Source organism: Aphelocoma coerulescens, chromosome 9 (genome assembly GCF_041296385.1).
Source record: "Aphelocoma coerulescens isolate FSJ_1873_10779 chromosome 9, UR_Acoe_1.0, whole genome shotgun sequence".
Classification (NCBI taxonomy): domain Eukaryota; kingdom Metazoa; phylum Chordata; class Aves; order Passeriformes; family Corvidae; genus Aphelocoma; species Aphelocoma coerulescens.
In genome coordinates, this window is record NC_091023.1 from 26,737,159 (window position 1) to 26,764,879 (window position 27,721).

Sequence of the window (27,721 nt, forward strand, 5' to 3'; positions counted from 1 at the left end):
GACAAGCTCATGTTGTGGTTCCTGCAATTCCACAGTAACTTTACCTGTTAGTTCTCTATCTACACATGGATTCCAACCTTTTCACCACAGCCAGAGAAGGACTTTTTTTCCTAGGATTTACTAAATCTTTTAATCTTCTACCCCTGGAATCTGTAATTCTACTTTTTAAAGTCCATATTCATGAAGGGAGATTGAAGTGACCAAACTGATGGTACCAGGGACAGAAGAAATCCTATTTTTCATTCTTCAGCTGCACTTTATGGCATCATTTTACCATTGCCAGCCAGGGAAAGGCTCACATAAGAGTTAATGCAGAGATTGAAGTGACTTACTGAGCATTTCACTAAAAGAACACCCTGCAGAAACTGGGAAGGAACAGGATTTGTGTACAGTGCTCTGCTGGGGAACAGGACAGCAATTGGGACAGGTGTGATCTCAAGATAGGGCAATACTAAACATCATTAAATACCAGAGAGACTTGGGACATGCTGGAGAGTGTAATGAAAAGGCATGAGGATGATGAGGGTGTAGAAACACCTGACATACAGGGAGAGGCTGAGAGAGCTGGGAGAATGCTTTGAAGAGAAGAGCTGGACTAAATGATCCCTGTAGGTCCCAGCCTCAGCTGTCCTTCAGTTCTGTGAGAAATAGGGAGAATGTGATTTGTTTAGTCTAGAAGGAGAAAGCCGAGTGGGCATAACAGATCCTTTGGCAAACAGAGATCCAGATTTCTTCTTTCCCATACAGATCAAGAAGAAACAGGCTCGTTTTGGGGAATGTAGGCTAAATTTCTACAGGTAGTGCTGGAGCAGACAATGGAATGACATCAGCAGCCAATTCAAAGAAGAAAAAAGGTTAAGAGCCATCAGGATAGCCAAGGTATCCTGCTTCAGAGGGGACCTGACTTAGCACCACATTTCACTAATTTAAAAGAGAGCTACCCCGTGCCCCCCAATCTCCTGCTCCCCCACAACCCCACAACTGCCATGCTCCAACTTTTTTTTTCTATCTGTAGCATGTGAAAGGCACTGAAATGGCTTTGTAAAGGCTCAGAAGAACAATGCATCTTTTTAGAAATACTATTCCAGTTGCAGTGGTAGTTTTCATTATTTCAGAGCTAGAAAAGCTGATTTAAAAAAAGTGAAAGCCACAACCTTCTGAAAGCTGGAAATGCATATTTTCCCAATTATACTCTATGTTCAATGAAGACACAAGTTAATCCAGTCTATGAATTCCTCAAAAACTGCTTGAAGTTTTCAAAAATTATTTTTCTATTCATTTAGGTAAAGCTAAAATCAACAGAAGTGTTACATGCTGTTCAAATACCTTTGGTTCATTACAAGCCTGGTTATGTTGTGGCCACCTAAACCCACCTCTGAGCCTCTCTCCTGTGGGCACTGAGACATCTTCCTGTCTGGTTCTGCTCTCTCATCCTTTAATTTGAAACACCAAACACTAATGTTCTGACTCCAAAGATTTGTGTCTTGGCCTCAGTTTCACATGATAAGAGAAGTGAAAGTGATACTACCAAAAACCTTAAATACCAGCAATTTCTTTATTGAAGCAAGAGGTTGGGCCCCATTCTCTGCTGAACTAGACACTGGAAGAGACTGTAAGAAAAGAAATCTGCTCTCAGGGCTCTGATGAATTTAACTTGTTAGTAACTTGTTAGAAATGTGCATACTGCACATCTAAGCAGCAATCAAATACCCTAAAAACACCCTAAATCAGCCTGAGAACAGAAAATGGTTGCTCAACCAAATATTACCTTCATTCCAACCAATGCCTGCATTTTTAGTTACATTGCAAATGGTGAATTTGCTTTCAAAAGCTTACCGCTTTCAAACTCTAAAGTACACTAGCAAAAACAGTCAGTTTAATTACCTAGAAGCCAAATTTGGGTAAGTAAGTAGTGCACAAATGGACCATCAACTTGAAGCCCTGCTCTGACATACACTATTCACTGAATCTACCTTTGTTTGCTTTTTGATATTTTTAAGTGTTCCTTTATTTTAGTCTACATTTTTCTTAACAAATTTATCTTCAATACAGGAAGAGGGTCTTCTACTAAGACCACTTCTACTTTTGTGCTGAAGTCATGGAGGAAATCAGGTGAATATATAATCTTAAGTATATTCCAAACACTCAGCCCCACCTTGTCCTTTAGAAGCACCTGACGAGTGACACTAGTCAATGCTGCTCTATGCTCCATCACCATCTGTTTGCAAGAGCTGGAATGCTCCGTGCACAATATGGGATGCAATAGGGCAGCAGTCACTAGGATAGGAGACAAATGAACATGGACACTTGTGTCTGCCTAGCTGGGTGGGGATCCATTTGTACACATTTTTTTTTAAACAGCAGATAAGTCTATAGCTACGATACAAAACCAGCTTTTCAGGTGGCAGCTTTTAGGGAGCTGGCAATGAAGCACAGCCTGTTTTGGTGGCCAACACCTACTTGTTCATGACAGAAAGGCACAACCAGATGATGCAGCTGCTGCAGGACAAGTCTGATCAGCGCATTGCACTCAGTCAGTGAACAAACCACCCATGCACAGACATCTCCTGCTGCCCACATGCCTGCTATGCATTTGTCCAGTGCTCAGTCCCATGGGGCTGATCTTTGGGGAGATCCCACAGCCTCTGGAAGCACAAATAATCACCACAGATCACTGCCGTTGGTCCTGCTGATGTCAGGCTGAGCATCAGGGCAAACAGCTGACTGAAAGGTGCTTTACTTTGACCTAGCAGACCGGTAAACTGGGGTTGAAATTACTCAAAGGCAGAAAATAGATAGGCAAAGCCAACTAAAACCGAGTTATCTTATGTAAAACATCAGTTGTTCCCACTAACATGGCTGACAACTCCTGGCCTGTCTCCATAAGCAGGGGCTATTGCTGAGTCTCTCCAGCACTAGCCTGGCAAACTGGAGGGGTTGTGCAAATTGAGTCACACTTGAGAGCGAGCAGAGATCTGTCCTGCCTTTTTGATAGTGGAAATAAAGCAAAGCTTCACAAGGAAGGATGTTATGGGCCACAATCCACACATAACATTAGCAAGTGGAACATGTGCCAGCCTGGGAGGAACATTGCCGTTGCACAGTGGAGACCCAGGGCTCCTCTCACTGCTTCCAACACCCTCTCTCTGTCAGCATGGCCCCATGGCAGGGCAAGACAGTTTTGTGGCAGGGCAGGATGGCTCCGCGTCCAGGTGGAATGGTGGCACTGGGACTTTCTCCATATTGAGAGGTGAAACAACTCTACATCAGTTGGTGTAATGCATTTCTATACACTTCTATTACAGCCTGTACTGTCCAAAGACCAAAGTTGTTGCCAAGATGCAGATTCAAATTAACTCAAAGTAAAAATAAATAACAGCCACTACTTTACAATTCAAATTCATGTGAAGAAGCCAAACTCTGAATGCAAAATTAGATCAACCCAGATTCACAACTAGATCTTGTACATAAACAGACCAAGTTTGCTCAATCTTGGATTCGTGCCACGTTAAGTGTATTTTTAGTCTTGCCATGCTTATCCTAAGCCATGGACCCAGGGGTGCAATATATCTGATGTGCTACGATCACACGCATACCATGGTGTTTCCCTTGAATTTCTGCTCTCTCTCCCCACAAGTACAAGGGTGTTGCAGATACAGTGTTTGGAATAGCACTACCTGCTTCAGGGCTTCACCTCACAGCTGTCTCCACGGTTTATAGCACTGCTAGGCTACAACTATTCCACCTGTATTTATCATGCCAAAAGTCCATCTCAAATGGAAGCATTTGGACTTGTGAAAAACAAATCAGGTAGTTTTAAGAACAGGGAATAAGATAGTGCTTTAATTAGACAAACATTAACCACTGCAGCCTCAGCAGAGGGTTTGGCAGATGAGGAACCAGCAAGCCACAGAGGAACAAAACCCAGAGAGAAGTCCTGTGGAATGACTGTACTGCACACACAATGCAAACTCTGCCTTGAGGAATTATGTCAGAACAAGGTTAAATATTTCACTGAGACTAATACTTCCCATTTAATTTATTTTTATCAATCAATATGCATAATGTATGCTGGCATCCTTTATGTTTCAATTTTGCTTACAGTAATAAAACTAACTCTGCAAATCATCCTTGGCTGTATGTTATTTTTACATCCAAGAGCACCGAGTGATAGAAGCTTGGCAGGACAGATCTGACTGAGAGAGAGAAAAAGCATTGTACTTCCCAAACATAGCAGAACAAGCCTGATTTTAAAGCAGTAGGATGAAAATGATTCAGCCTACAGTTAAAATTAGAGGTATGGTGAGATTGATACTGCAAGAGAAGTACTGAATTAAATGCACTTTTACTTGACTCAAACAAGCTTTTTTTTATTAGTCCCTGGTAAATGAAATACTAGCAACTTTAAAAGTCTGTGAAACAGTCAAATCCGCAAGGTGTTTCATGGAGCAAGTGTCACCTGCCATCATCACCACTGCAGGAAAGCCAGCAGTGACAGAGCATGGGAGCCGCATGGGGCAGATGCCAGGGTTCTGGCTCCCTGTGACGCTCCGGTCGGTCATCCCCTGCCTCTAGTGCCAGCATGGGAGGACAAGGCAAGGCCGGGATAAAAAGAGAAGTGGCAGCACTGTGCCACACACGTGCCTGCTGGCAGTGACACGTGGGGCTCCTGCCTTTGGAGCTGCCTTTGCAGCTGCCTCTGCTCGCGCCAGCCCGTTTACTGGAATGGCCATGGTGGTTTCCCCAAGGCCCCCTCTCCCTCCCAGCCACCAGGAAGTGGCCGCAGCCCCAGCACCCACTCCCAGCTTAGCAGAGAGAGGCCGTGGGCAGCCACGGCCCCATCTCCCGCTCCTGGCAGCAGCAGCCATGGCACGGCACCAGCGCTCGACAACCAAAGCCTTGCTCAAGTCAAACACTGACACCGCTTGCATAGCCATGAGGCACCTTGCTCAGAACCACCCTGACACCGTTTTCTGTATCTTCTGTTGCTCTGTTGTGCACAAGAGACAGACACACAGCAGTTCTGGAACCTCTTATAATGAATAATTACTGAACCTCACCCCAAATATATATATATATATATGTATATGTACATATTTTTAATAGACATAAAGAAATATAAAACCCACAAACATTTTGAATGCTAGATGAAAAAAGCATTAACTGGAAGAGTTCACTAAACCAAATAACCAAATCAAGATATTCCCATTCCCCTCCTCCCAGATGCACTATTTGCAGCCATCACGAATGTGTCACTGCTCAGCATTCCGACCCACTGCCTCTGCAGGCTTTTCCTTTCTCCAGCAGGAAATCCTCCAGCTGGCCCTCCTTTGTTCTGTAGCACATTTTAAATTCAGCTTCTTTGCATCAATTGAATGTAGGTGCGTGCAGGCATTTGGTACCTGCATGTGGGTGTTCCTCCTGGTGAGATTTCCTTACTTTCAATCTCCTTACAAGCAAATTAAAAGCAAAAAAAAAAGTTAAGCAAATGCATATTGGGTCTCTCTCAAGTTTTCTTGGGGAAGCACCATGCCCATGATGGGCACTGTGCTTTCAGGGGTAAGGGGCTTGATTCCTAGGGCAGGGCGCCTCAGGTTCTGTTCCAGGGACAGAAAGGAGGCACAGATTATGGGTGAGCAGGAAAACGAAACCCTCAGTTTGGCTGTGGGTAGGGCTTGAGGGTGTGAATCACTCCTGTTTCAGAAGCAGTACCCTTAGCCTGGGGCTAAAACAAGCAAAATAGGGAGTAAGGTAAGACACTTGCTAGGCAGAGCATCCTTAGTTGGGTTTTGTTTGGTTTGGTTTGGTTTGTTTGTTGTGGGTTTTTTGATGCTTGACAGCTATTACCACTAAAAAGCAGAACCTGTGACAATACTGAGAATATAATTGCTTTGCCCTAAGACCATGAACAGCATTTTCACCAAACAAGAATAGACGTGTTGGGTTGTTTTAATTCCTGGTATAGCTGGGCATGTCTTATCTCTGGCTCAAAAAAATGGAAATGCATAATGAAGGCAGCCAGCTGTGTTGTAGGTAACCAAACACAATTCCCACCCCAGGATAGGACTGTTGGCAAGATGTGGTATCAGTACGGGGAAACTCAGTACTGCCAGCTGAATAGATCTGTCAAATTTCTTTCTGCAAAATGTTATGTCTACAACTACTAGAAATAGCACAGCTGAGTGATAAAACTTAAAAAAGTGTGAAAAAATATTTGCTTTATTTTCAAGTCTGCTTGCCTTGTGAACCTGACAGCATTTTGTTTTCTCAAAGTCATCTATCGTGCACAAGAACATGAAACTTTTCACTTTACAGCACTTTTTCTCCCCCTAAACCTGTGTCCTCATAAACAGCAGTAGTGCTTAAACAGATTCTGCAGCAGCTTGTACAGGATTGAGAAGGCAGGCTTGTTGGACACTTTCATCTAAAAAAAATAGGAATAAAACAACCTTATATAAGAATATTGCCCTTAAAACACTAAAATGCTCTTTAATGTCTGCTGGATGTGGCCTGGCCCTACAAAAACTGAAAGAATTTCACATTGCCAGAACCTTCCTTCCATGAATAGGCACTGATTTCATGTACTAGGATCAGGTTTTAGACAGCACTATTTTTAACTATATGAAGAACAAGCATGTCTAAAACACCTTAACCCTCCAGCTGAGACTACATATACTTTAAAGCCATTCTAATATATGCATAAGTTATGTGTATATTACTCAGCAAATGGTAAACAGTGAGTGTTGCAGTAACCCTCATGTCACTAATTTTATTACTGTACCAAAATATGCTACTGTAAATTAACTAGTACATTATGGAGCGTCATAAATAATTAAAACTAAAACTGGCAAAATGAATGAAGCAAGAACATTCTGTAACCCAGTGTTCCTCCTACCTGACTTCATAATTTTCTAATTTGAGTAAAACACTAAATGTGATTCTGTCTGAGCACAAAAAGGATTTTGTTTGTATCATTTACTAATTTGAAAAATTAGTTCTTGGTTGGAAAGAAATTGAAACACATTAAAACCTCCACATAAGCCATTCTATGATAGAACATCTATCTATATGCCACACAACACAAACTGCTCCTTTGTCATCCTTCCCAGGTCCCGAGGTAAAACCAAAGGGAGCGCATCACAGCAAGTGAGAACCACCCAGGACAAAGCTCTGCTGCCAATGGTGGGACATCAAGCCCTAAGAAGGAATGCATCCTACCTGGTCTCAGAGGATGTGGGAAGGAGATGGGCTTCTCCAGTCACCCCAGCTGACACTTGATGCTTGAGGAGGTGAGCAGGAACTCTCTTGTCTGCCAGCAGCTAAGCTCTCCCACAGCAACACCTGCTGTACAGCACCATGGGCAAGGATGACTGCTGCGTGCAGGGCAGAGGCAGGAGAAATAGGTTCTGCTTTGGCACATGAAGTTGGAGCACTTCAGCTTTTGACATCTACAGGTGAGAAGAGACAGGTGAACAGCACAGGAGTGACATCACTGTATCTTTTACAAGGATTTTTAAAGCAGACCAAAGGTGCTTTTATGCAAGTTGGTAGAACTTGCTGCTCCATTACTTCAATACTTTAATCAATAGGAAGTGTCAAATTGTTTTTGCAGAAGTTTTCTATTGTTCAGTATTGTTTTGCTTTTTAATTTTCATTTTCTGGTTTCACTGCAATAACAAGTCTCTTTTTTTAGACAGACATAAAAGAGGATGACAGACAATGTCTGCTGCTTCATTGTCTCCAGGTGGATTCCATATTCTGCTCCTTCACTCCTCTCAGCTTCCTGCTCTGTCTTCTCTGAAGTACCACAGAGCCTTCCACCTGCCTATTTTTTTTAACTTTTAATTTGTTGGTGTTTATTTACTGGACAAAAAGCTATATCAATTATCTGTTTATGCTGCCTGAGCTTGCCCTGACTTTCATTGGAACAGAGCACCATCCCTACCAACATGCTGGGGCCAGACCTTGTGTGGAATCCTGACCATGCAGCCCCATACCCCTCCAGAGTGGTGTGAAGAATGCTGAGGGGTGGTGGCCCCAGGATGAACTCTCAGGGAGAAATCCCTATGTGGATAGAGCTCTGACCTTGTTTCTGTAGCCTCCAAGAAAGGGGTTCCTAGAACTCTGGAGCCCACCACGGCACAGAAGGATCCTTAGAGGCAGTGGCTTGGGCGGGTCTCTGGGCAGTCCTGGGCTGCTGGCTAGCTGCTGCACCCATTGCCCCACCAGTGGGAAAGGGGAGAGGCAGAAGGGAAAAGTTTCATCTCTCCGCATAACGCTGACTTGTGCAGTTACACTGCAGCAGATGGAAGTCTTTGGAGACAGCAATCCCCCTGCTCCACAGGGTAAGGCAGCTCCTCCTGGCACAGCAGGGGCAGGCACAGCAGTGAGAACAGCCCAGGGGAGAAGCTTATTTAGAACTGCCCTCTGACAGTAGTAAAAAGGATCCTCCACCCATCTGTCCTGCCCACCCTGGCTACGGCACCCTCCCTGGGAGCCTGAGCAGGGGACCCACAGCTTGTTCCTGGTACAGACAGCCCACAGGCCACCCCAGGGAGTCTCGGGACCATGTGAGGAGCTTTGTCAGGCACTGGGAGATGCTGGAGAGAATGGGATGCTCCTGCAGGGAAGCACTTCCCCAGGAGATCTTGAGTTCTGGACAAAATCATGTAGCGGAGATTGTAATACCACCCTGCCATGGAAAAGGACACCAGGGGGTTGCATTGGGTATAAGCAAGGACAGTTTCTAGTTCTCGCTTTTTTATAATAATGATGGATTAATCCTGTTCTTGCTAATCTGCCAGGACAGAACAGCTGACATAAGACTCCTCCAAGTTGCAACGGGTGTTCTCATCTGCAGGAGCCAGCAGTTGTTAAGCAGTTAACTCCCACAGACCAACTATTTTCTTCTTTTTTTTTAATAACCGTTTCTTTGGGCAAGTGTCTCCTGGTATTTTAAAAATTCATTTTAATCAATTTAAAATTAATAACAGACCAGTAAAATCCTTAGGGTCTGAAAGCTCCAATCTCTGCCACTCTGGAAGTGATGAGTCAGCCACAGCATGGTGGCCATGGAGCGGCTGAGGGCTGCCCATGAGAGCTGCACGTGCTGAATTAGGTCACTTGGTTTGCTATTCATGGAGCGGTGGCTGTCCCTGCCATTCTGAGGAGAGCTGCTGCACTCCAAGGGTACTACCACAGCACTTCGCTGCTGCTGCTGCTGCCGTGGCTCTGTGCTGTGTACTTACCAGGTGGGAGCACCATGACGGAGCCTCTCCAAGAGGAGAGAAAGGACAGCAGCTGCAGGACACAGCACACACAGAGTCCTGTCCTGCTCCCACAGTGCTGCATGGTGTCTCCTCAGGTTCCTGCCCTGGTCACTAACCCATGCTCTGCTTGGGACAGGACCAGGAGCCAGCAGTGCCCAGAGCCAGACTTCTGGCTTCAGCCTCTACCCAAACCATGGCTCACACCCAGGCCCAGCACCACTCACTTCCCAAGGGAAAACATGCTCCCTGAGTACTGGAGCAGACCTGCTGTGCTCCCTAATCACCTGGGTCTAATAGCGATGCCATGGTCCCAACAGGCAGCTCCTATGGCAGCTCCCCAGGGGGATTAAACCTGAGCTGCTGCTTCGTACACTGATGTGGCACACGAAGAATAGCAGTTCCCACCTTGTGTGCCCACAGCATGCGAGTCATGTCAGTGGGTTACCTGTGTGTCTGCAGATCACCATGGTGCTGGGATGCCAGCAGGGCCAGCCTGGGCAGCAATGGGAGGCTGCGTCTGTGGCTTGTAGGCAGAAAGAAATACGCTGCTCCAATCCCCACACCTAGTGGCATGGGATGAGGGGAGGCTGAGGAGTCCTTAGAATGCTCTTGTGGAATGGAAGTTCCTGGTCTGCTGCAGGGGAGCAGGAGCAGGACCATCAGAAGGACAGAAGCCCCTGTAGCCCACAACATCCCTGAACTCAGTCCTCTGATTGCTGACAAGGTTTGGGCTCCCCAGCAGACCCCTTCCTGGGTGCCCTGAGGAAGGGCACCAGGACCCCTGGCTCCAAGAGCTGTCATGAAAGCACATGGCGTGACTGCTGCTCTTCTGGCTGGGGGGAACAGACAGAGAGGCTGTGTGCAGCCCTCCTGGGCACAGCCAGGCTCTGCTGGAAACAGGAAGGCTGCTCATCAGATGGCAGCTACCCTGAAACAGAGATCTGGATCGCCACCAGCCTATAGCACTTATTTGAATATATCTGACAGTCAGCAGCACCACCTCTGCCTCTGCCCAGCTCCGTTCTGGTGTGGGAAGAAATGACCAGGTAGGAAATCAAAGACATTAGCTTGGCATCCCTTGCCCCGGCAGCTGCCCAAATGCTCTGCTTGCACTGCTCTGCTTCGTTCCTGGGTGTGGCTTGCCTGATGCCAGCTATTCCTCCCCGGTCTGAGACTCAGACACAGAGAGGGTGTCCCCTAGGTGACAGGGGAACAGGCAGGTCTTGGCTGGGCTGTATGGTGGGGGCAGAACACGGAGAACTGCTTGCACTCTCTCAGAAGCAGTTTCACTTCCCATACAAGCAGTGGCTTCAACTAACAAGATGCTCTTTGGCTAGAGCTTGTAAAAGGACCTTATCCATATTAAAAAAAGAAAGAAAGATCTTCTGTCTAAAACTTGATCTTTACTAACAAGAGGTTTGGACTGAATCCATTTAAGAGAAAATTTTACAAGGGCCTTATGCTGAAATTATTCAGCAGAAAGAACTGAAAAGAGCACAGGGCATTTTTGAGGGGCTTACCCCAAAAGCAAGTGGTTGGTTTGTTTGTTTTTTAAGAAAATCAAGCACTCTTTCTTTTGGCATTAACATAACAGAGAAGTAAAGATTTATCAGTAGCACTGCATTAGCCTCCTCTAAACACACTGAACAACTGCTCCCTTAACTGGATCAGTTGCTGGAGCAATTGTTAGTCACCAGTATCAGATCTGAAAGCAGAAACTAATTCCTCACTTATGGCCTGAAGGACAAAGGATCTTCTCTGTTACAAGGACCTGTACCTGTACAGTGCCAGGTGCTTGGACTGTAGTCCCAGTGTGCTGACACACGTGTCCACACAGCCAGCCTGTTGCTCCTTCAGGACAGGTAACACTTCCGTGGCAATAATACTCTATGAATCGCTACTTTTTCACTTGCAACAAGCAAAAGAACCCATGTCTTACAGTCAAGGTAATCACAGCAACATGGAGCTCTTCAAGGCGGAAACACAACAGCTGCTCAGCATCAGCATTGTTACGCATGACTCAGGTGCTCCGCTGTATTTGGAATATATTGCAATAGCAGGCAGGTAGTTCTGCTGTGTGGTCTGAGAAAAATCACACAGAAAGCAATATAGGGAAAATGTTGTAATTATTAAAATGGGTTTGTTTTGATACCAGCAGAACAAAAGCCTGCCTGAGTAAACCAGTTTTTAGCTTGTTATCTTTACAAGCGGCCCTTAAGGAATAAAATTGCTGCTGCTCTCCTGTGCCTCTGCCCTGAATTTGGCAATATTCATATGGGAGCAGGTAAAACCAGCCAGAGGCACCAGGACCCTCGGGAGGCCAGTGGAGACAGAATTCACCAGCTCCTGTCCCACACTACTCAGTCAAGAAAACCCAAAGGGGACCCCCCAGCAAGTGTCTGAAGCCTGATGAGATGATGCTACTGCCACTCAGTACACAGCCAAACACACCTAATTTGGCCAGGAAAACAGGAAAAGCAGCCACATTCTTCTGCTAAGGAGAGGAAGCCCTGATCCAGTGACCTTCACCAACTGAGAGCTGGTTCCCTGCAAAAGGCTGGGCTGGAAGTTATGCACAGCACAGGCCTTCCATCCTTCTGGCAGGTTTTCTCATGCCAGTCATGCTGGAACTAGCTCAAGCACAAGTGTTTTATGACCTGGGAAGACAAAGAGAAGAGCCATCAGAGGCGACAGGACCAGGCTCACTTGAGTCCAATTCCTGCTCTGGCAAATGTCCTCTTCCTCACAACAGCCTTCAGAAGGGTCCGGTCACTTCAGGGACTTGGAGCTCCAGCATTCCTTGTTTACCAGCTGCCTGAATTCCCAAGTGCCTGTGTTTCTGCAACTACAGTCTCCAGAGATCCAGAAAAAGATCTTCTGAACACTATGGGAAGCACATCTGTCCCGCTACTGCAGGGCAGTCCAGTGCCCATGTTCTGCCTCAGCCTCTCGTATTCAAGGAGTGGTTTTGTCTCTGCCAGGGGGCTGCAACGTGACAAAATGCCTGCTCACCTATTAATATGCAGCCGTGATAGAGACAAAAGATTTTGGCTCACACTCTCATTTGCTCACTGAAGAGAAATCAAAATGAACCAAAATGGTTGAACATTTTGTAAATTAATAAATATTGAAACTCAACTTCCCTGGAAGGCTACAGAGTGACAGATCTAGTGCAATGGCAAATGATGGAATAGGTCTGTGAAGTTTAGGTGTGAGATTTCGAAAGACCTTCCTCTAATGTCCCAGACCAAGCATTAACAGGCATTCCTGAGGCAAATAACAGATTTATTTAAAAAAACAAGCAAAGCTTTCTTTATCTATCAAAAAGCAGGTAAGAAGAGAATACAATGACAATTTCTGTGCAATCTCTGCAGGTCATGTCTAAGGGCTCCCCACAAATGCTTCCTGCCCTGCTGAGGCCTTCGGGGCACCCCACCTGTCCCTATCCTCTTGCTGGTCAGCACAAAGCCTCTGAAGAAGACTGACATTCAAAGTCAGATTTCGTAGTGAAGCAACAAAACAATTTTCAGTGCTTTAATGACAAAATCTGTTCTGAGTGTCACCATTTTGGTTCCCAACTTCAGTTTCTTTTATCACTACTTCAGTGCTTGGACAAGAGTTTTGACTAAACTAGTCTCTTGCTGATAAGACCATGGGCACCCAAGAACAAAACTAAATCTACTTCCAGTTACTAATGTGGAAGAAAAAGATGGTCATAAATTTCTGATATGTGTGTGTGGCCTGTGAGACATGGTCCTTGCTAAATGAAAAGTGTGAACACTACTTTTTCAAAGCTCATTTTTATTTGTTTCTATTTGTTCAATATTTTCAAGGGTAACATGGAGGAAAAATGAAGTGACTTATAACAGATGATTCTGAAATGTTAGCTTTGGTAGCACAAAGTGAAAATACAAACGTATTCTTGCATGAGCACAACAAACAGAACGGGTGGTCATCTCCACCACACCCTGAAATATAACAAGGTACTTTGTTCAGAAATGGCATTACCTTTATTCAGCTCACCCTAGGCATTAGCTTAAGTATGCAGCACGTTTCCAATATATTTAACTTACAGCAACTTTTGCCATGAACCTGAGAGTACATTAAAGGGTGCTAGTGATTATAATGCATGTACTAGATCAAGGAGATTCTGCTGCAATATTTTAATTTTCATTTAGATTAAATTTAAATTATAATTTACACCACTCTGCTAAAAAACAGGGAAAGAGGTGCTGTAAGCATAGCAGCAGGCATGCATATCTTCATGTATTCTTCTCTGTTTTTAACTTCTGGTTAAACTTAACAGACTTCCAAGTGCAAGTAGATTGAAGCTCCATCTAGTGCCAGGGGCCGGGAAGTTACTGAGAAAATTTCACTCCAAAACCAGCAAACATACTCAGAAAACTATGGAGGAGCAGCAGCCAGCCTGGCATCCCAGAGCTGTTGCACGCAGGTGACAACACTGTGGAATTGCTCTTACAGTGTATAAAGGCTTCATTTTAAAGCTGCAGTACCTTAGGCCAAGCAGAGACCACAGCACTGCCTGGACAGGGACACAGCACCTGAAACGTGCCCACCACAGTGAGAGGGGTCCCTGCGTCCGGCACCTCACTCCCCACTGTACTCCATCACCATCACCAACACGTTCTGCACGGCTCCTCTCTTTGGATCCAGGGAACCAGGATGCTCCTGGTGCATCCCAATTCACCCTGCTAACCTCTATCCAAAACCAGGCCATCAGTGGTTCAGAAATGCCCTCCTCACTGTTTAATACATGGCTTGAGCACTTGCTAGCAAGTCACCACTATCTCCTCCACAAACACCTATTAATGGTAACACAGAAAATGGGTGTCTATCACCAACACACAAAATAGTCTAGCTGGTACTAATGTTCCCTTCCTCTCTTTTTCTGTGGTTTTTTTTTTGCAATGCCAAGTGCTAGAATGACACCTGTTTCTAGCTCTGTAACAAAGCCGTGCTACCTGTCCCAACTCCTGTAAGCACACACTATTCTAACCCAGAACAAGGAGGAGGTTTGTGTAGCAGAGGACAGTAGTTCAGATTGTTCAGCCACAGTACTAACATGTTGGAAGATTTTTTTACATGCAGAAGTCATTTTTTTTTCATTTAAGAAAATTGGTCCTCGTTGTGCATTTTAGATTTGAGTTTCAAAGAAAACTGAAATGGGAGGAATCCTTCCACTGTCCCAGTTAAATGTAACCCACCCGAGTCACAAAGCTTTAAAAAGCACTATGCCAACTGGACACAGAGTACAGACAAACTGTGTTAGATGCATCTGTCCCATGTTTGTCTTCACATAACCTGAGCACCTACTCTACCATTCAAAACATATGGGACCAAACCGCACGTGTGAGCAGCTGTAGGCACTCCAGGTACCAACTGGTGATGCAGTGCAAGCGCCAGTGATGCATGAGGATGTCAGCAATACAGACAGGTGAGGATGGAGAGTTACACAGCAGATGACTTGACTCTTCTTCTTCATAGTATCACCATCATGACCTGCTCCCAGTTGCGTAAAGGCTGATAGCAAAAACTCAGCGTCTGCTCCGAAACAGCACCCTGCCTGAGATCTGACACTTCCTCCACAGGCACTTACTGTGTGGTCATAGCAGTGGTGCTGGGGGATAGCCCGTTCATGGCATGGGTAAAAGCAAGACCACAACCTCTTGAAGCACCACCAGGTCTCTGGGGATGCCAGGTGAGTGCAGTGCTGAAGGAGCTGCCCCAGCTTCACCAGCCTTGGCAGTGACTCTGGTCGTCAAGCCTGCTACATGTTCACCTTCCACAATGAACAGTTTGGTTGAGAGACAGAATGATTTATTGTCTTTAGAGAGGTACTTTGAAAGAAGAGAAAACATTCTAAATGAAACCATATCATTTCTAGGCTACTTTCCCCTTTACTCATTTCTGCTTTTCCCTGTTCCTCCCATTTTTATATTCTTAATGTTTCCTTTCACTTGTACCAGAGTGGCTGCTCTACAGTTGCACAGTATTAGACTTTCAGACTGAATACACCTCTTCTAGGATTACATAGACAATTCTGAGCAGAACAATTTTCACGTACTTTGTTCATCAAAAATGTGATATTTATTTGAGTGCATGCAATTGAGAGAAAAGCACTACACCTATGGCAGAAATAATTCTCTCCATGATGAAACTAAGTAGTACTTCAACTACCAAAAATTCACAGCAAAATATTCTAAATATTAAATATACACTGGCTCTTCTCTGACAAGCTAACAGCAGGCAAGTTGACTGCTGCTTATAGCTAGTCAAGTTTTTTGTGGCTAAAGAAAAATTTGGTATATTATAAGGTTAGAACTGTATCATTTTCCTGGGAAAATATGGCTTCTTAGACTTCATAATTATTATTAAATTCTTTTGCAGACAGTGAATGCTTTGGGTAGAAATTGTGTATCATAGATAAATTTATGTATTTGTGATCCAAAAATCCTTTGGATTTTTAACAATTAACAAGCATTAACAGCAAAATTATTTGTGATCAGAGGTGGAAATAGCACTCAGACAAACATATTTACAGATCCTACCAGTGAAAGCAAGTTGAATGAAGAAAATAACACCCTGAACAAAGCTCCAGAGCTGCCCAGCTGCACCATGTGGGTTACTGAGCGTGCAGCAGAAAGTGGTGCAGAAACAATCACCTACAGAAACTGTGAGCTAGAAAAACAGAACAGTCTGTCAGGCCTGTCACCAAGACACAGCCGGGAGAATGCTGCTGCCCAGGATGGTGTCCCGTGGAAAAGGGTCCCCATGTTCCTGCCATGCACCATAACACAACACAACAGTAGGAAAAGTCTGGGTTTTCTTCTTAATGCATGCTAGCACAGTGAAAAAATGCAGATCAGCTATTAAAAAGCTGAATTTGTTCTACCAGTCAACTGTAACAGAGGAAAAACCAAGCAGATGACACCTGTGAGAAGTTAAATGTTCTCTTTCATCTCCTATCACTTCTCCTTGCAGTCAGTGAAGTATGCAGAGATGTCAGAGGTTCAGACTTTACACCACAGTAAGATTGTTAACTGTCCCTGTTAAACCACACTGCACAAATATCCATTAAAAAAATGACTGTGTCAAGAGCCTGTGCTTGTTGTGCTTCATTTTCCACTTTTCTGCTTTCTCTCCCTCTAACTTTGTGCTTCTCCAACCCTCTTACTGCATTTCTTAGCCATAGTTTTGGCTTTTAAGATTAACTTCCACACAACCTTTCACCCACTGCAACAGCCAGTTGCCAGAGGCATGTGATGAGTCACCACGAGTTCGGGCAAAATAACATAAAGACTTTAGACTGAGTATGTTCCCACCTTCCCTACACTGTGTCAAGCTATCTACAAACTTAATGAATTTCACAGTTTCATACCCTTATTTCATAACTGAAAAGTTAACAGTTACCTATTTGGGTTCTGTTTGCTTGACTTAAACCAAAACAAAATACTGCAGGATCTAAGCACACCCAGGAGTCTGACTGCTTGGTAACTGAGAGGCATAGAAAGCTGTGTCATAAAGGCCTAACTCTGTACTTGTTTACTCCTATAGAGACTCTCATCAAAGACACCATTATGAACCAGAGACTACCTCTCTAAGTAAGAATTTACATACAATGTATTTTAATTTCTAGGATGAAGGTTTATTTTCTGTTTGCCATCAGCGGGATCAAGAATTCACCTTAAAAATCCTAAAGCTGAGCAAAGTTCCATGATTTTAGACATCTCTTCTAGTGCTTTGGCCAGTCTGTAAATCACATCCACAAAAGAACAGTCCTTCCTCCTATTTTAAGTACTTCTGGAAGCCACCGAAATGAAAGCAATTTCAAACTCTTATCTGACATAGCCATATCCCTACACTTGCATCTGATTTTCAGAGTTACATTTTAGGTTTGTTCTGTTTGAATTTGATGGTTAAATAAAGAATAAGCAAGGGAAACCCTCTAAGGACATGAAACTTTCATCATGGAGAGTAAACACAGAGTTAAATCATTGTTCTAAACAATGCAAGATACACCAGAAGACCACCTTTTTTCAGAACTTTCTGGATTGTTTAAGAGCCATTGTACAAGGCTCTCTGCAGTGCAGCCACAGCTATGCTGGCATGGGACAGGAACTTCTTCATCCACAGGTGTAGTAGCTGTGCAATAAAACTCTGCACTGTGGTCTTAATGAGTGCTGCATTTTTAATTACCTTATTTTTTAAACCTAGTTTCAAGTTTTCCACACATTAATATGTAATTTTCATAATTTGTTTCTAGCTAACACTCATCCCAGTCCCTGGTGGCTTCCTGGGGTTTCAGCCAAGTCCCTTGGGTAGCTATGGAAGGACCCTGCCCAGCCTGACCCTCGCCAGGCTGACACAGACTGCTCCCAGCTGTCACCAGGAAAAGCGAATCCGCTGACTTGTAGCACTCGTAAACTGGTGTTTCCCTCTGCACTTCTGAAAGCACTTGTGGTAAAGTGACAGACCGCCACAGGAACCCAGCAGGAACCCAGTATGGTCAGGAGGGGAAGTCACCAGACCAATGCCCACGTGGCCACCCGCTACCAGAGCTGAGCACTGCAGCCCATGAGCCCTGGCTCTTTGAAGTTTATCTCCACAAAGAAGCCCAGCTGCATTCTGCTGGTGGTTGACTGCCCTCCTGTCTGTGCGTCAGTGATGGTTACAGTAATCTCCAACTGGTGAAAAACACCAATTTGGTGAAAAACAGTTAGAACTTGTGACATCATAATGGTTGGACTAAATGATCTCAGAGATCTTTCCCAACCTAAACAACCCTATTGTAAGAAGTCCTGCCTTTGGCTGCCTCATCATTCCAAGCACAGCAGCAGTTCTGGTAGCCACAAGGCCTGATAGAAAAACCCAAGTTACATTACTCACAAAACATAATCCTCCTTCAAGTCTTTGGCCAATTTCAATTTTTCTGTTAATATAAAAGCAGTCAAGTTTCTCACAGAGCTGTAAATAGTGAGTACACTCTGGTTAAATGCAGCTGGTACTTTAAAATTCTTCCAAATGATTATTTTTCTTAGATGTGATCCAACATCAGTTTTAGACAAAGCTCTGAACTGAAGCAAAAGACCAGTAATTGTTACAAGATGCACAAAATCCTACCAAACTGTGGCTGTAGTGTACAATTGAATTCCAGAAAGAACAACTACCAGGTGAAATGTAGGAAGAGACTAAAATGCAAGAAATCACGATTTCACAACTATTAACTGTATGTGTATAGCTTACAATCAGCCCATTTCATATGTGAGTCTAGGCACTGATGTTAATATGACCCACTACATCTATCAATTTTAACAAGGATATTTTCATATATATGTTAATATTTCATTTCAGAAATGTCTCAAATTCCAATTAACTCTCATAGCAAAAAAAACCCCAACAACCCTGGAGGTCCCCGTTCTTACATCTTTGACATACAGGGCACACCCTCATTTTCTTAAATCCAACAGTCTCAAAGGTGTTGCTGCAGTAGTGCCTACACAAACAGTATTATAACGATTGTATAACATAGCACACAACCAAATGAGGCACCTAAGAGTGAAAATAAAATTAAAGGATCATGATTTTCAGAAATACCACTGGTGACTGCTGAATCTGCAAATTATACAAGCTACCTGGTAGCTTTGTAACATTAAATAACAGCAACCCAATTTAGACTTCACTTTCTAAATGTATTACTAGAGTTGGTTCACAAATAACATGACTAGAAGCTAAGCTACCAAGCAGGTGCAAAATCCTCTACTCTGATCCAACCATTTATGTTAAGCAGATCCCAGACTTCCATGCAGTTATTTCCAATTTGTATCATTAAAAGCAGATGTTTGTATTCCCTGTATCGCTAACACAATCTGCGCACCAAAACTGCCCTCACACCACTGATCACCTGGTCTGTGCAGCTATTACAAAAGGTAACGTTCCCCATGAGGCAGCAGCAAAATTACCTGACCTGCTCTGCACTCTGACACACAGGTGAAACACTTGTCAAAGAGGCAAAGCAATGAACCACCACACAACAACCTAGTGTGGCTCTAGATTCTGGGAAAGCAGCAGCTTTCCACCCTGGCCCAGCTCTGGGCTGGCAGTGACCATGGGGTCTCTGCCTCCCATGAAGCAGGACTAGATGCTGGGCTGCAAGGGCTCAGGAAGGCACAGATGCTCCTTGGGCAGAAGGGATGGACAAATGTGTTAGAGGGTGGGCACATGTGAGGAGATGAGATCCTTCCTGGCAAGAGGGGCATAGCTTTTGGCTAAAGTCCTGGAAACCCACAGGTTCTTGTGTGATACCTGCATGCTTGTACCAAGCAGCCTGCTGTCCAAGAGAAGCCCACCTCTAATTAATCAAAGGATAATGATGCTAAGCATAGAAAAAAAGCAGCTCCAAAATCCTCAAGGCTTGGCCCTGGGTCATGAGATGTCTGTCTCTATATCCATTAAATCCACTTATTAAAGTAACACAATTTGGAATCCTTATTGCAACTTGAAGACAATCAATAAAAAATCAAACACATTTTGGTTGAACTCTAAAACTAATGGGCCCATCAGCCTCCCATTCATTTCAGATGGATGCATTCCATTTTGTGCCAGTAAGAATGTTTAACTGGGACCTCCTACAGGCCAGCATTAAATAGAGAAGTGACCCTCAATAGCTTTTTCAGACAGAAAAGAACCTTTTCTCCTTGCCATGGAAGGAATCTCTGGAGGCAGGATGATGAAGGCAAGCCAAACTTCACCAAAAGTTTTAGCTATTTTAAAAGCTGAAAGCAACTTTAAAGACTATCACTCATTGGTAGATATAGTGACATGAGAATATATCTGGGATACATGGATGATGCTGTCCAAATTCAGAGGGGTAAAGGCACTGTGAAAATAAAATAAAGAAAAAAAACCCTTATGGAATTCAGGTAAAAGATGCAAATGAGCTCCTTTCCAATTACCTTGTAATCCAAGCAATTAGTATTAAACAACACTCAATCCCATGATAACGGAATTAGGTTGTTAAAGGACTAAGAAACCCTGAAGTGTGCTGTAGGGGTATCCATTATAAATACCTGGGGACTTAAGGCAAGGGAAAAGAAGGGTAAAGGGAAAGGTAAAAGAAAGGTCAGGAAAAGGCAGATTAATTTATTGTATACTATGCCTTGGCATATTCAGGTAGGAGATCTAACTTCTTAAATTATAGCCACAAAGCTATTGACATGGACAACCACGCCACATCCCACCAGTGTCCATTGCCCCAAGAATCACAACAGTCACCCAGTAAAGCAAACCCACCCTGATCAAAAGCAAGATGATCCCCCCACCATTTCTGTTGAGGAAAACAGAGCAATTGCCTCGAAACGTGCCCTTAAAGATGATGGTGAACACTCCTGCCGACCCAGGACAGCCTTGGAGCAGGCAAGCTATTCTACCCAGGGCCCAGTTTCAGTGCAGCAAACCAATGGCACCAGTCTCGGGTGTTGTAAAGGAATGTGGAACTAAACTATTGCAATAGAGACTTGGTGGAACCTGGAAGAATAAACCCCAAAATCGCCAGTTACAACCCGTCGCAGAAATAAAATGTAACAGATGCTGGTGTGTGAGACAGGGACGCACCGGTGAGGTCCGGGAGGATGGAGGGCAGGGGCGAGGCAGGCAGGCGCCCACTCTCCGAGGGACGCAAAGGCAGACGTGAGATTATAGAAACAACACAAATGCAGCGACTGCACAGGGGCCGTAACGGCACAGCGGAGCGGGGCCACGGGAAGGATGGGGCGCCGGACCCTCTGTGCATCCGCAGGAGTAGGCACCGCTCTGCCTCAGCAGCACAGCCGTGATCCCCCAGGGTTCCCCCGGGGACCCGCCCTCCGTGTAGGCAGCGCAGCGCCGTTCCCTGAGCTCCGGGAGCCGCGTCCGGCCAGCCCGGGTCGCGGCGGGCGAGAAGGCGCCACCGCCGGTACTCACCGATCCCGGCCGCTCCCGGCCTCCGGTGGGGACATCGGGGCGGCCGCACGGATGTCCGGCCCCGCCGCGCCTCTGCCCCGTGCGGTCCGAGCCGGGCGCGGGGAGGGTCCCGCAGCGCCCGCTCCGCAATTCCACCGGGCCAACCTGGGCTGGGCCGGCCCCCCGCAGCAGTCCCGGGACTGGCCGTACCGACCTCCAACGGCCGAGCGGCCCCGGCCCCGGCCCCGCGCATCGAGCACCGGGCATTGGTCCCGCTCCCGATCCCGGTCCCAGCCCCGCCCCGGTCCCGCTCCCCCCGGCCGCGGGGGCGGTGCCGGCCGCGCCCCTCCTCCCCCCGCCCCCGGCGCGGCAGCGCAGGGCTGGGCTGGGCCGCGCCGCCGCCGCCGCAGCGCTCGGTCCGCTCCGCCGCCGCACCGCCGGGACCGTCGCCCGCCCCGCGCCCCCGGCCCGCCCGCTGCCCGCTCGCCCTCGCCCGCCGCCCCGCGATCATGGCCGGCTGGCAGAGCTACGTGGACAACCTGATGTGCGATGGCTGCTGCCAAGAGGCCGCCATTGTGGGCTACTGCGACGCCAAGTACGTCTGGGCAGCCACGGCTGGCGGCATCTTCCAGAGCATCACGGTGAGCGGGGCCGGCGGGAGCGCGGCCGAGAGCGGTGGCGACGAGCCGCGGCCGGGGGACGGGGGCACCTTGTGGGCGGGGGGCGCGGGCCCGGCCGCCCGCCCGCGCCGCCTTTTTGTACGCGTCGGGAGCGGCACGGGGCCGGTCCTGCGGGCGGGGTCGGCGGCCGGCCCAGAGCGGGGGGTGCGGGCGGCGGGCCCGGTGCCGAGCGGGCGGGCGGCGGGGGAAGGCGGCTCGAACGCTGCCGCGCCGCCGGCTCCATGTTTTCTCCGCCAAGATGGCGCTCTGCCATTGATGCTCCCCCGCCCTGCCCGCCCGCGCCCCCGGCCCGCCCGGCTCCGCGGCCCCGCCACCCGAAGATAAGGCCCGTGCGGGACCGCCGGCGCGGCTCCCCTGGCCCCACGCGGCCCCGCCCCGGGCGCGGCGGGCCCGGTCCCGGCCGAGGCAGAGCGGGGCCGCCTGGGCCGCGGGCGGGGGGCCGGGCCCGCCGTGACGCTGCACTTTGCGGCCGCCGCGGTGCGGCCGGGCCCGCGCCGCACCCCCCCTTCCCCCCCCAGCCTCCGGACCGGGGCCCTTCCCGAGGGCGAGGTGGAGGGGCCGCGGCGGCGGGAGCCGCCTGGGCCCCGCGGGCGGGCCAGAGCCGGGCTGGTGCCGCGGGTGCGGGCAGGCCCCGGGCTGATCTCCCGGGACAGGTGCAGACAGAGTCCGCGCCAGCCTGGGGTCAGTCTCCGACAAATGCCCTGCGCCGTTTAACGGGCTCGGGCCCGGAATCGCCGAGGCAGAGGCTCCCCCGCGCGCAGCGACTGCGGAGCAGCGCAGACTGCGCCTAACAAAGCCCTGTGTTCTGGAGCACTTCCTGCGGGGAGCGAGGGGAAATCACGGCCTTGGCCTCTCCACACGAGACAGGACCGTTTCTAAATAGAAATTACAGCAATAAAACCCTGCCGTGCTAACTCTGAGCTCTTTCCTTTGGCAGCCAGGAGAAATAGATATGATTGTAGGAAAAGACCGAGAGGGTTTCTTCACCAATGGTCTGACCCTTGGTGCAAAGAAGTGCTCTGTGATCAGAGATAGCCTGTATGTCGATGGTGACTGCACAATGGACATCAGGACAAAGAGTCAAGGTGGTGAGCCGACATATAATGTTGCTGTAGGCAGAGCTGGACGAGGTAAGCACCCTTTTCTTTACCTTCAGATCGCTAAATTATGAAATGTGACCCTAAGCATAGACATCAACTATTAAGAAAACCAAATTCCTGTATTTAATGGCTAATTTTGGGAAGTGATGCAACGGGGTGGATGGCAGTGCTCTAGCTGAGTTCTGACTGGGAATTACACTCATCCCCGTTCCCAGCTGCACCCCAGCCCGGCACCAGGCTGTGCAATGGTTAACAAGTCCCTGACAAGCAGGAAAAAGCAGGCTGCAGCTCCAAGTAGGCTTAGCTGGTATTCCATCACTTGATACCTGAAGCTCAGGATGGGTCTGTTAATGACAGGCAGTGACTGCAGCTTTCTTTTTGTAAATTGCTTGATGGAAAGTTTATTCTGCAAAAATGTGACTCTCATGTATGAGCTGCTCCTACTTAAAGAGTTCTACACTAACTCTTTTTGCATTTTCTATTGAGCCTGCTGAAGTCTGTCCAGGCAAAAAAACCCCATCCAGTTTGGTACCACTGAGAAGTGTGCTTCATGCTCATACACCTGCTCCTTGTGCTCTTCATTTAACTTCCAGTAAAACCTATTATGGGGCAACTACTCATCTGGGATATAAAATACTGGCTGGGAGTGGTGTGCCTTATGTTGGGAACACCTGGGCTAGCGTTTTTGGGCTGGCTGTTGAACAGGTTCATGAGTGACAAGACTTCTGCTTATAGATGTAAAACCAAAGGCAGAGCAGGTGTCTGTAGGCTAAAGCCCAGGGCAGGGATGCAGGAAGAGGGTTGGCAGCACTGAAGTGAAACAAGCAGAGTTCTGACTTGTGAAATAGCAGTGAGAACTGTCTTAAGCTTTTATGAGCAAATTGCTATGGAAATAGTATCATTAAAGTTGGAAAAGAGTCATTAAAGTTGGAAAAGCCCTCCAAGATCATAGAGTCCAACCATTCTCCCAGTGCTGCCAAGGCCACCACTGACCCATGGCCTCAAGTGACACAACCACATGGCTTTTAAATCCCTCCAGGGATGGGGACTCAACCACCCCTCAGGGTAGCCTGTGCCAGGGCTGGACAACCCTTTTGGTGAAGAAATTTTCATGATTTCCAACCTAAACCTTCCCTGGTGCAACTTGAGGCTCCGATGTATGATCACATGTAGGTAGACTGGCTGCAGCATTCCCAGCTTGGTGAACAGTCCCTGGCCTGTGGCAGCCCAGTGCTCACTGTGTCCCTCTCCCTGCTGGGGGACATCTGATGGCAGCTCACAGTGGCAGTTGCTGGTGAGGAGCGTCCAGTATTCCTTTTACCAGACAATCTGGGACATCTTGCTGGAACTGGGGGAGTGGGGAGAGCCCTCAGCATGACAATTGTCCCTGCATTTTGTCTCATGTAAAATATGTGGTTTATAGTTGTGTTATTGCATGGAAGATTTCAGCCCAACTCACCCTTTGGGGTTTTTTACCAGCATCAAAGCAGTTACTCTGGTTCCTATACCAGCAGTGACTGCTGCAGCACAGATCATGGGAATTTCCTTTTGCCACTCTCCAGTCACACTTGTGCACACACTGCACCCCTGCCCCCACAGGTGTTTAAACTACAGCAAGGTTTTCCTTGCTGGGTGATGACTGATGGCGAGAGACACTGTAATGCTTTTTTGATAGCTGGTGGCATTTTTCTTAGTAGTGAACTCTTACAACTTCCATAGTTGGATAAAATCCCTGAGGATAGCTTGTAGCCCTGTCTACATCTGTGTTTTAACAAAACTGTTAAACCAGCCTAATACCCAAATACTAAATCTTGAATTTGAGGGTGTTTACTGCACTGTCTAAACTTGCATTATTTCCATGTCTAACACACTTTTTAAAACTTTTTTTCTTTTCTCTTTCAGTCTTGGTCTTTGTAATGGGCAAAGAAGGGGTCCATGGAGGCGGATTGAATAAGAAGGCATACTCAATGGCAAAATACTTGAGAGACTCTGGGTTCTAGTTGTTAGGCAGACTGTTAAGTATTAGGGGAAGATTGCTATTAAACTTTCCTGGCGGTGAGCTTTAAACCTTACATTCTGGAAACTTTACTAGCAATGCAGGGTGATGGGGTATGAACCTGTGTCTCCTTTGTATCCCTTTGTTGGTGGGGAAAGGTGTTCTTTTTTTTTTTCCCTTTAATTCTTTCCATTTCTGTTTTGTTTCCTTGTGTACTCCAGCATTGGTTATAGTCATGGGAAAGGAAGGTGTCCATGGAGGGACACTCAACAAGAAAGTATATGAACTGGCTTTATACCTGAGGAGGTCTGATGTCTGAGCAGCCTCTCCCCATCCACCTAGCAGCTGTCTGCACCACCACCCGCTTGTGCTCAGTGCTACCAGACCGTAGATGGTAGTTTGTGGTTTTTTATTTACCCATTTCCTACTGTCATAACTCCAGTTCCCCCTCGTTCATCTCTGTAACCACTGTAGGTAACCAAGCCCGTCTGGCACCACCACGATGATGATATGCATGATAACTTGAAACTTGGGAGGGGAACATGCCAAGTATAGGCTCTGCTTTGTCTTAGCAATTAGTGTGATATTGACAACTAAACCAAGATACTAAACAAGGTGCCGATTGTACAATCTAATTTGATCAATGCCTCTTCAGCACTTTGAGCAAGTCACAGCTCACTAGTCTTCCTTTCACAGAGCATGGTTGGGAGGAAAAAAGTGCGTGCATATCTTCACTTCTGTCCCTCTCTTTGTTTCTGTTTTTTAAACCCATGTGTTTGCTTACACCCATTTTTATAGTGCCTGGTTTGTTTAACCAATTTGCCACTCAAAAGCTATTAATGTCACATTAGTTTTGTCATTGCACTTCACTGCAGGCTCAAGTCTCTTACGTTTTCTTGATGATGTCTGATGGTTGTACTGCTTAACAAGTGCAATCACAAAACTATGAAAGGGTACAGATGCACTTCCTCCCATGACCTTAAGCCACCATCCTAGGGATTCCCCAGACATTCCATCATTACAATAGCTCAGGCACTTTTTTTTTTTGCCAGCTCCTGTTCTGTAGTTGACTTGTGCAAGGCTGCCACTGTGGCCACTAGCTAGCCTGGCATAACCAGCTGGAGTGTGTCTGGTTTCAGTTTCTCATAGGACCAATTTTAATTTGCAGCTTGGGGGTTGGGGGGGGGGGGTTGTTGTTTTTGTTTTTTAATATGAAACTGCAATGGCATTGTGGAAAACTGCCACCTTCAGCTACCCTGGGAGCTCTGACTGGCTTCAGTCTTTCTGCCAGATCACTCAGTGGTGCAGAGTTTGGCTGCTCTGAAGCCACTGTTTGGATGAAGGTTGGTAGTTTGTAAGCTAAACTGTCAAAATACCATTTCAAATTTAAAAATCTTTATCTGACCTGTCACACCCTTGCTGCAGAAACGATGGAGTGAGCTGCCTTGTGCACGAGTCATCTGAAATGTCTGTAACCAAACTCAGTTCAGGCACGGTTCTGACTTGTATGTCCATTGCAAGAACTGCAGAACTCTGTATACTAAAGAATAAATGGGAGATGGTAGTGGTTGGAATAACTGACTTGGCTGTCTTGTGATGAATTTTTTAATATGTATTCTGTGCCATACTATTGTTTAAAAAAAAAATGAACTGTTGCTATTGTGAGATGGATTTTAACTGACTCTGAGGGTTTCTTTTGACTGGCACTACCTTAGGGACATTCTAGTATTTGCTTCTATTGTTGGGCCTTGTGGATAATGTACAGATTTAAACAAATTCTTGTTGCTGATTTGTCCATTTCTTTCCCTGCACTTTGTTACATCTGGGATACAGTCTAACTCATCTGATTTAATATGCATTTCAAAAAATGCCATAACTATTAAAAACACCTTGTTTACAGACAGATGAAATAAATTTATTCCAACCAAACAAAATCAGACTGTTGGTAATTTTTCCCCCCCACTCCCAGAAATCCTCTGAGACCTTCAGGTCTAAGTGCAGTTTTAAGTTTTGCAGGACAGCAGTAGTATAATAATATGATAATTAGTGAGATAACATGACGTCAGTCAAAACCAGGCAGTCTTTGGGGTAGATCTTAAGAGATAATTTCTCATCTCTTTAATACCACATTTATCCAGCTCTGTGGTACGGGTTTCCCCTGCCCTCTGAATGCCCAGTATACCATTCCTGAAACAAGCTGAAAGAGACTTCACATAGGACCTGGCAAAGGAGTCTTGTGGTGGCCTGCCCAGGTCAATACACCCAAGCCTGGGAATGTGCTCCCCTCACCCAGAGAAGGGGCAGATTTAAAGTCTCCATTACCTTACAGGATTGCACTTCTATTTGCTGCTGCGGCTGAGAACTCCTAAAAACACAGGCCCAATGGGATGTGATGGTGAACCCTGGAGCTTGTGGGATGGGAGGACAGTCAAGCCCAGATCATGGGACATGAATCTGTAGAAAGGCTCTGCCAGCTTAGGCCCTCAAACTAGTCAGGTGCTTCTGGATAGGACCTGGAAATGCCTTTGTTCTCCCCTCCTTCCCCCACACCTTCATCTTTAGTGTCAGCTGCACCTGGCTCCTCTGCTTGGCATGAGAGCTGGCTAACTAAAACCTTCCTCTATATAGTGTTCATATTCTCCCACTGCCAAGTGGCTCTGTGTCTGAACTGTACCTCCCACTGCCAAAGTTAGAACGGACCAACACACCCACAGCACA

At 46.5% G+C, this 27,721-nt stretch overlaps 2 protein-coding genes across 2 annotated transcripts in view; one reads left to right on the forward strand and one right to left on the reverse strand.

The window, feature by feature from the left end:
* Nucleotides 1–21,738, reverse strand: part of LOC138114452 (translation initiation factor IF-2) — a 37,561-nt gene extending 15,823 nt beyond the window's left edge. The window contains exons 1-2 of the mRNA XM_069023878.1: nucleotides 21,663–21,738; nucleotides 21,249–21,576 (exon numbers count right to left, since the gene is read on the reverse strand). Of these exons, the coding sequence (XP_068879979.1) occupies nucleotides 21,249–21,576; nucleotides 21,663–21,738 (404 nt within the window). The remainder of the gene's footprint in view (nucleotides 1–21,248; nucleotides 21,577–21,662) is intronic.
* On the forward strand, nucleotides 21,635–25,325 carry PFN2 (profilin 2). The gene is made up of 3 exons (XM_069024933.1): nucleotides 21,635–21,868; nucleotides 22,845–23,037; nucleotides 24,910–25,325. Exons 1-3 carry the CDS (start codon nucleotides 21,737–21,739, stop codon nucleotides 25,005–25,007), a joined length of 423 nt encoding a protein of 140 aa, XP_068881034.1. The 5' UTR covers nucleotides 21,635–21,736; the 3' UTR covers nucleotides 25,008–25,325.
* Nucleotides 25,326–27,721: the final 2,396 nt, after the last annotated feature.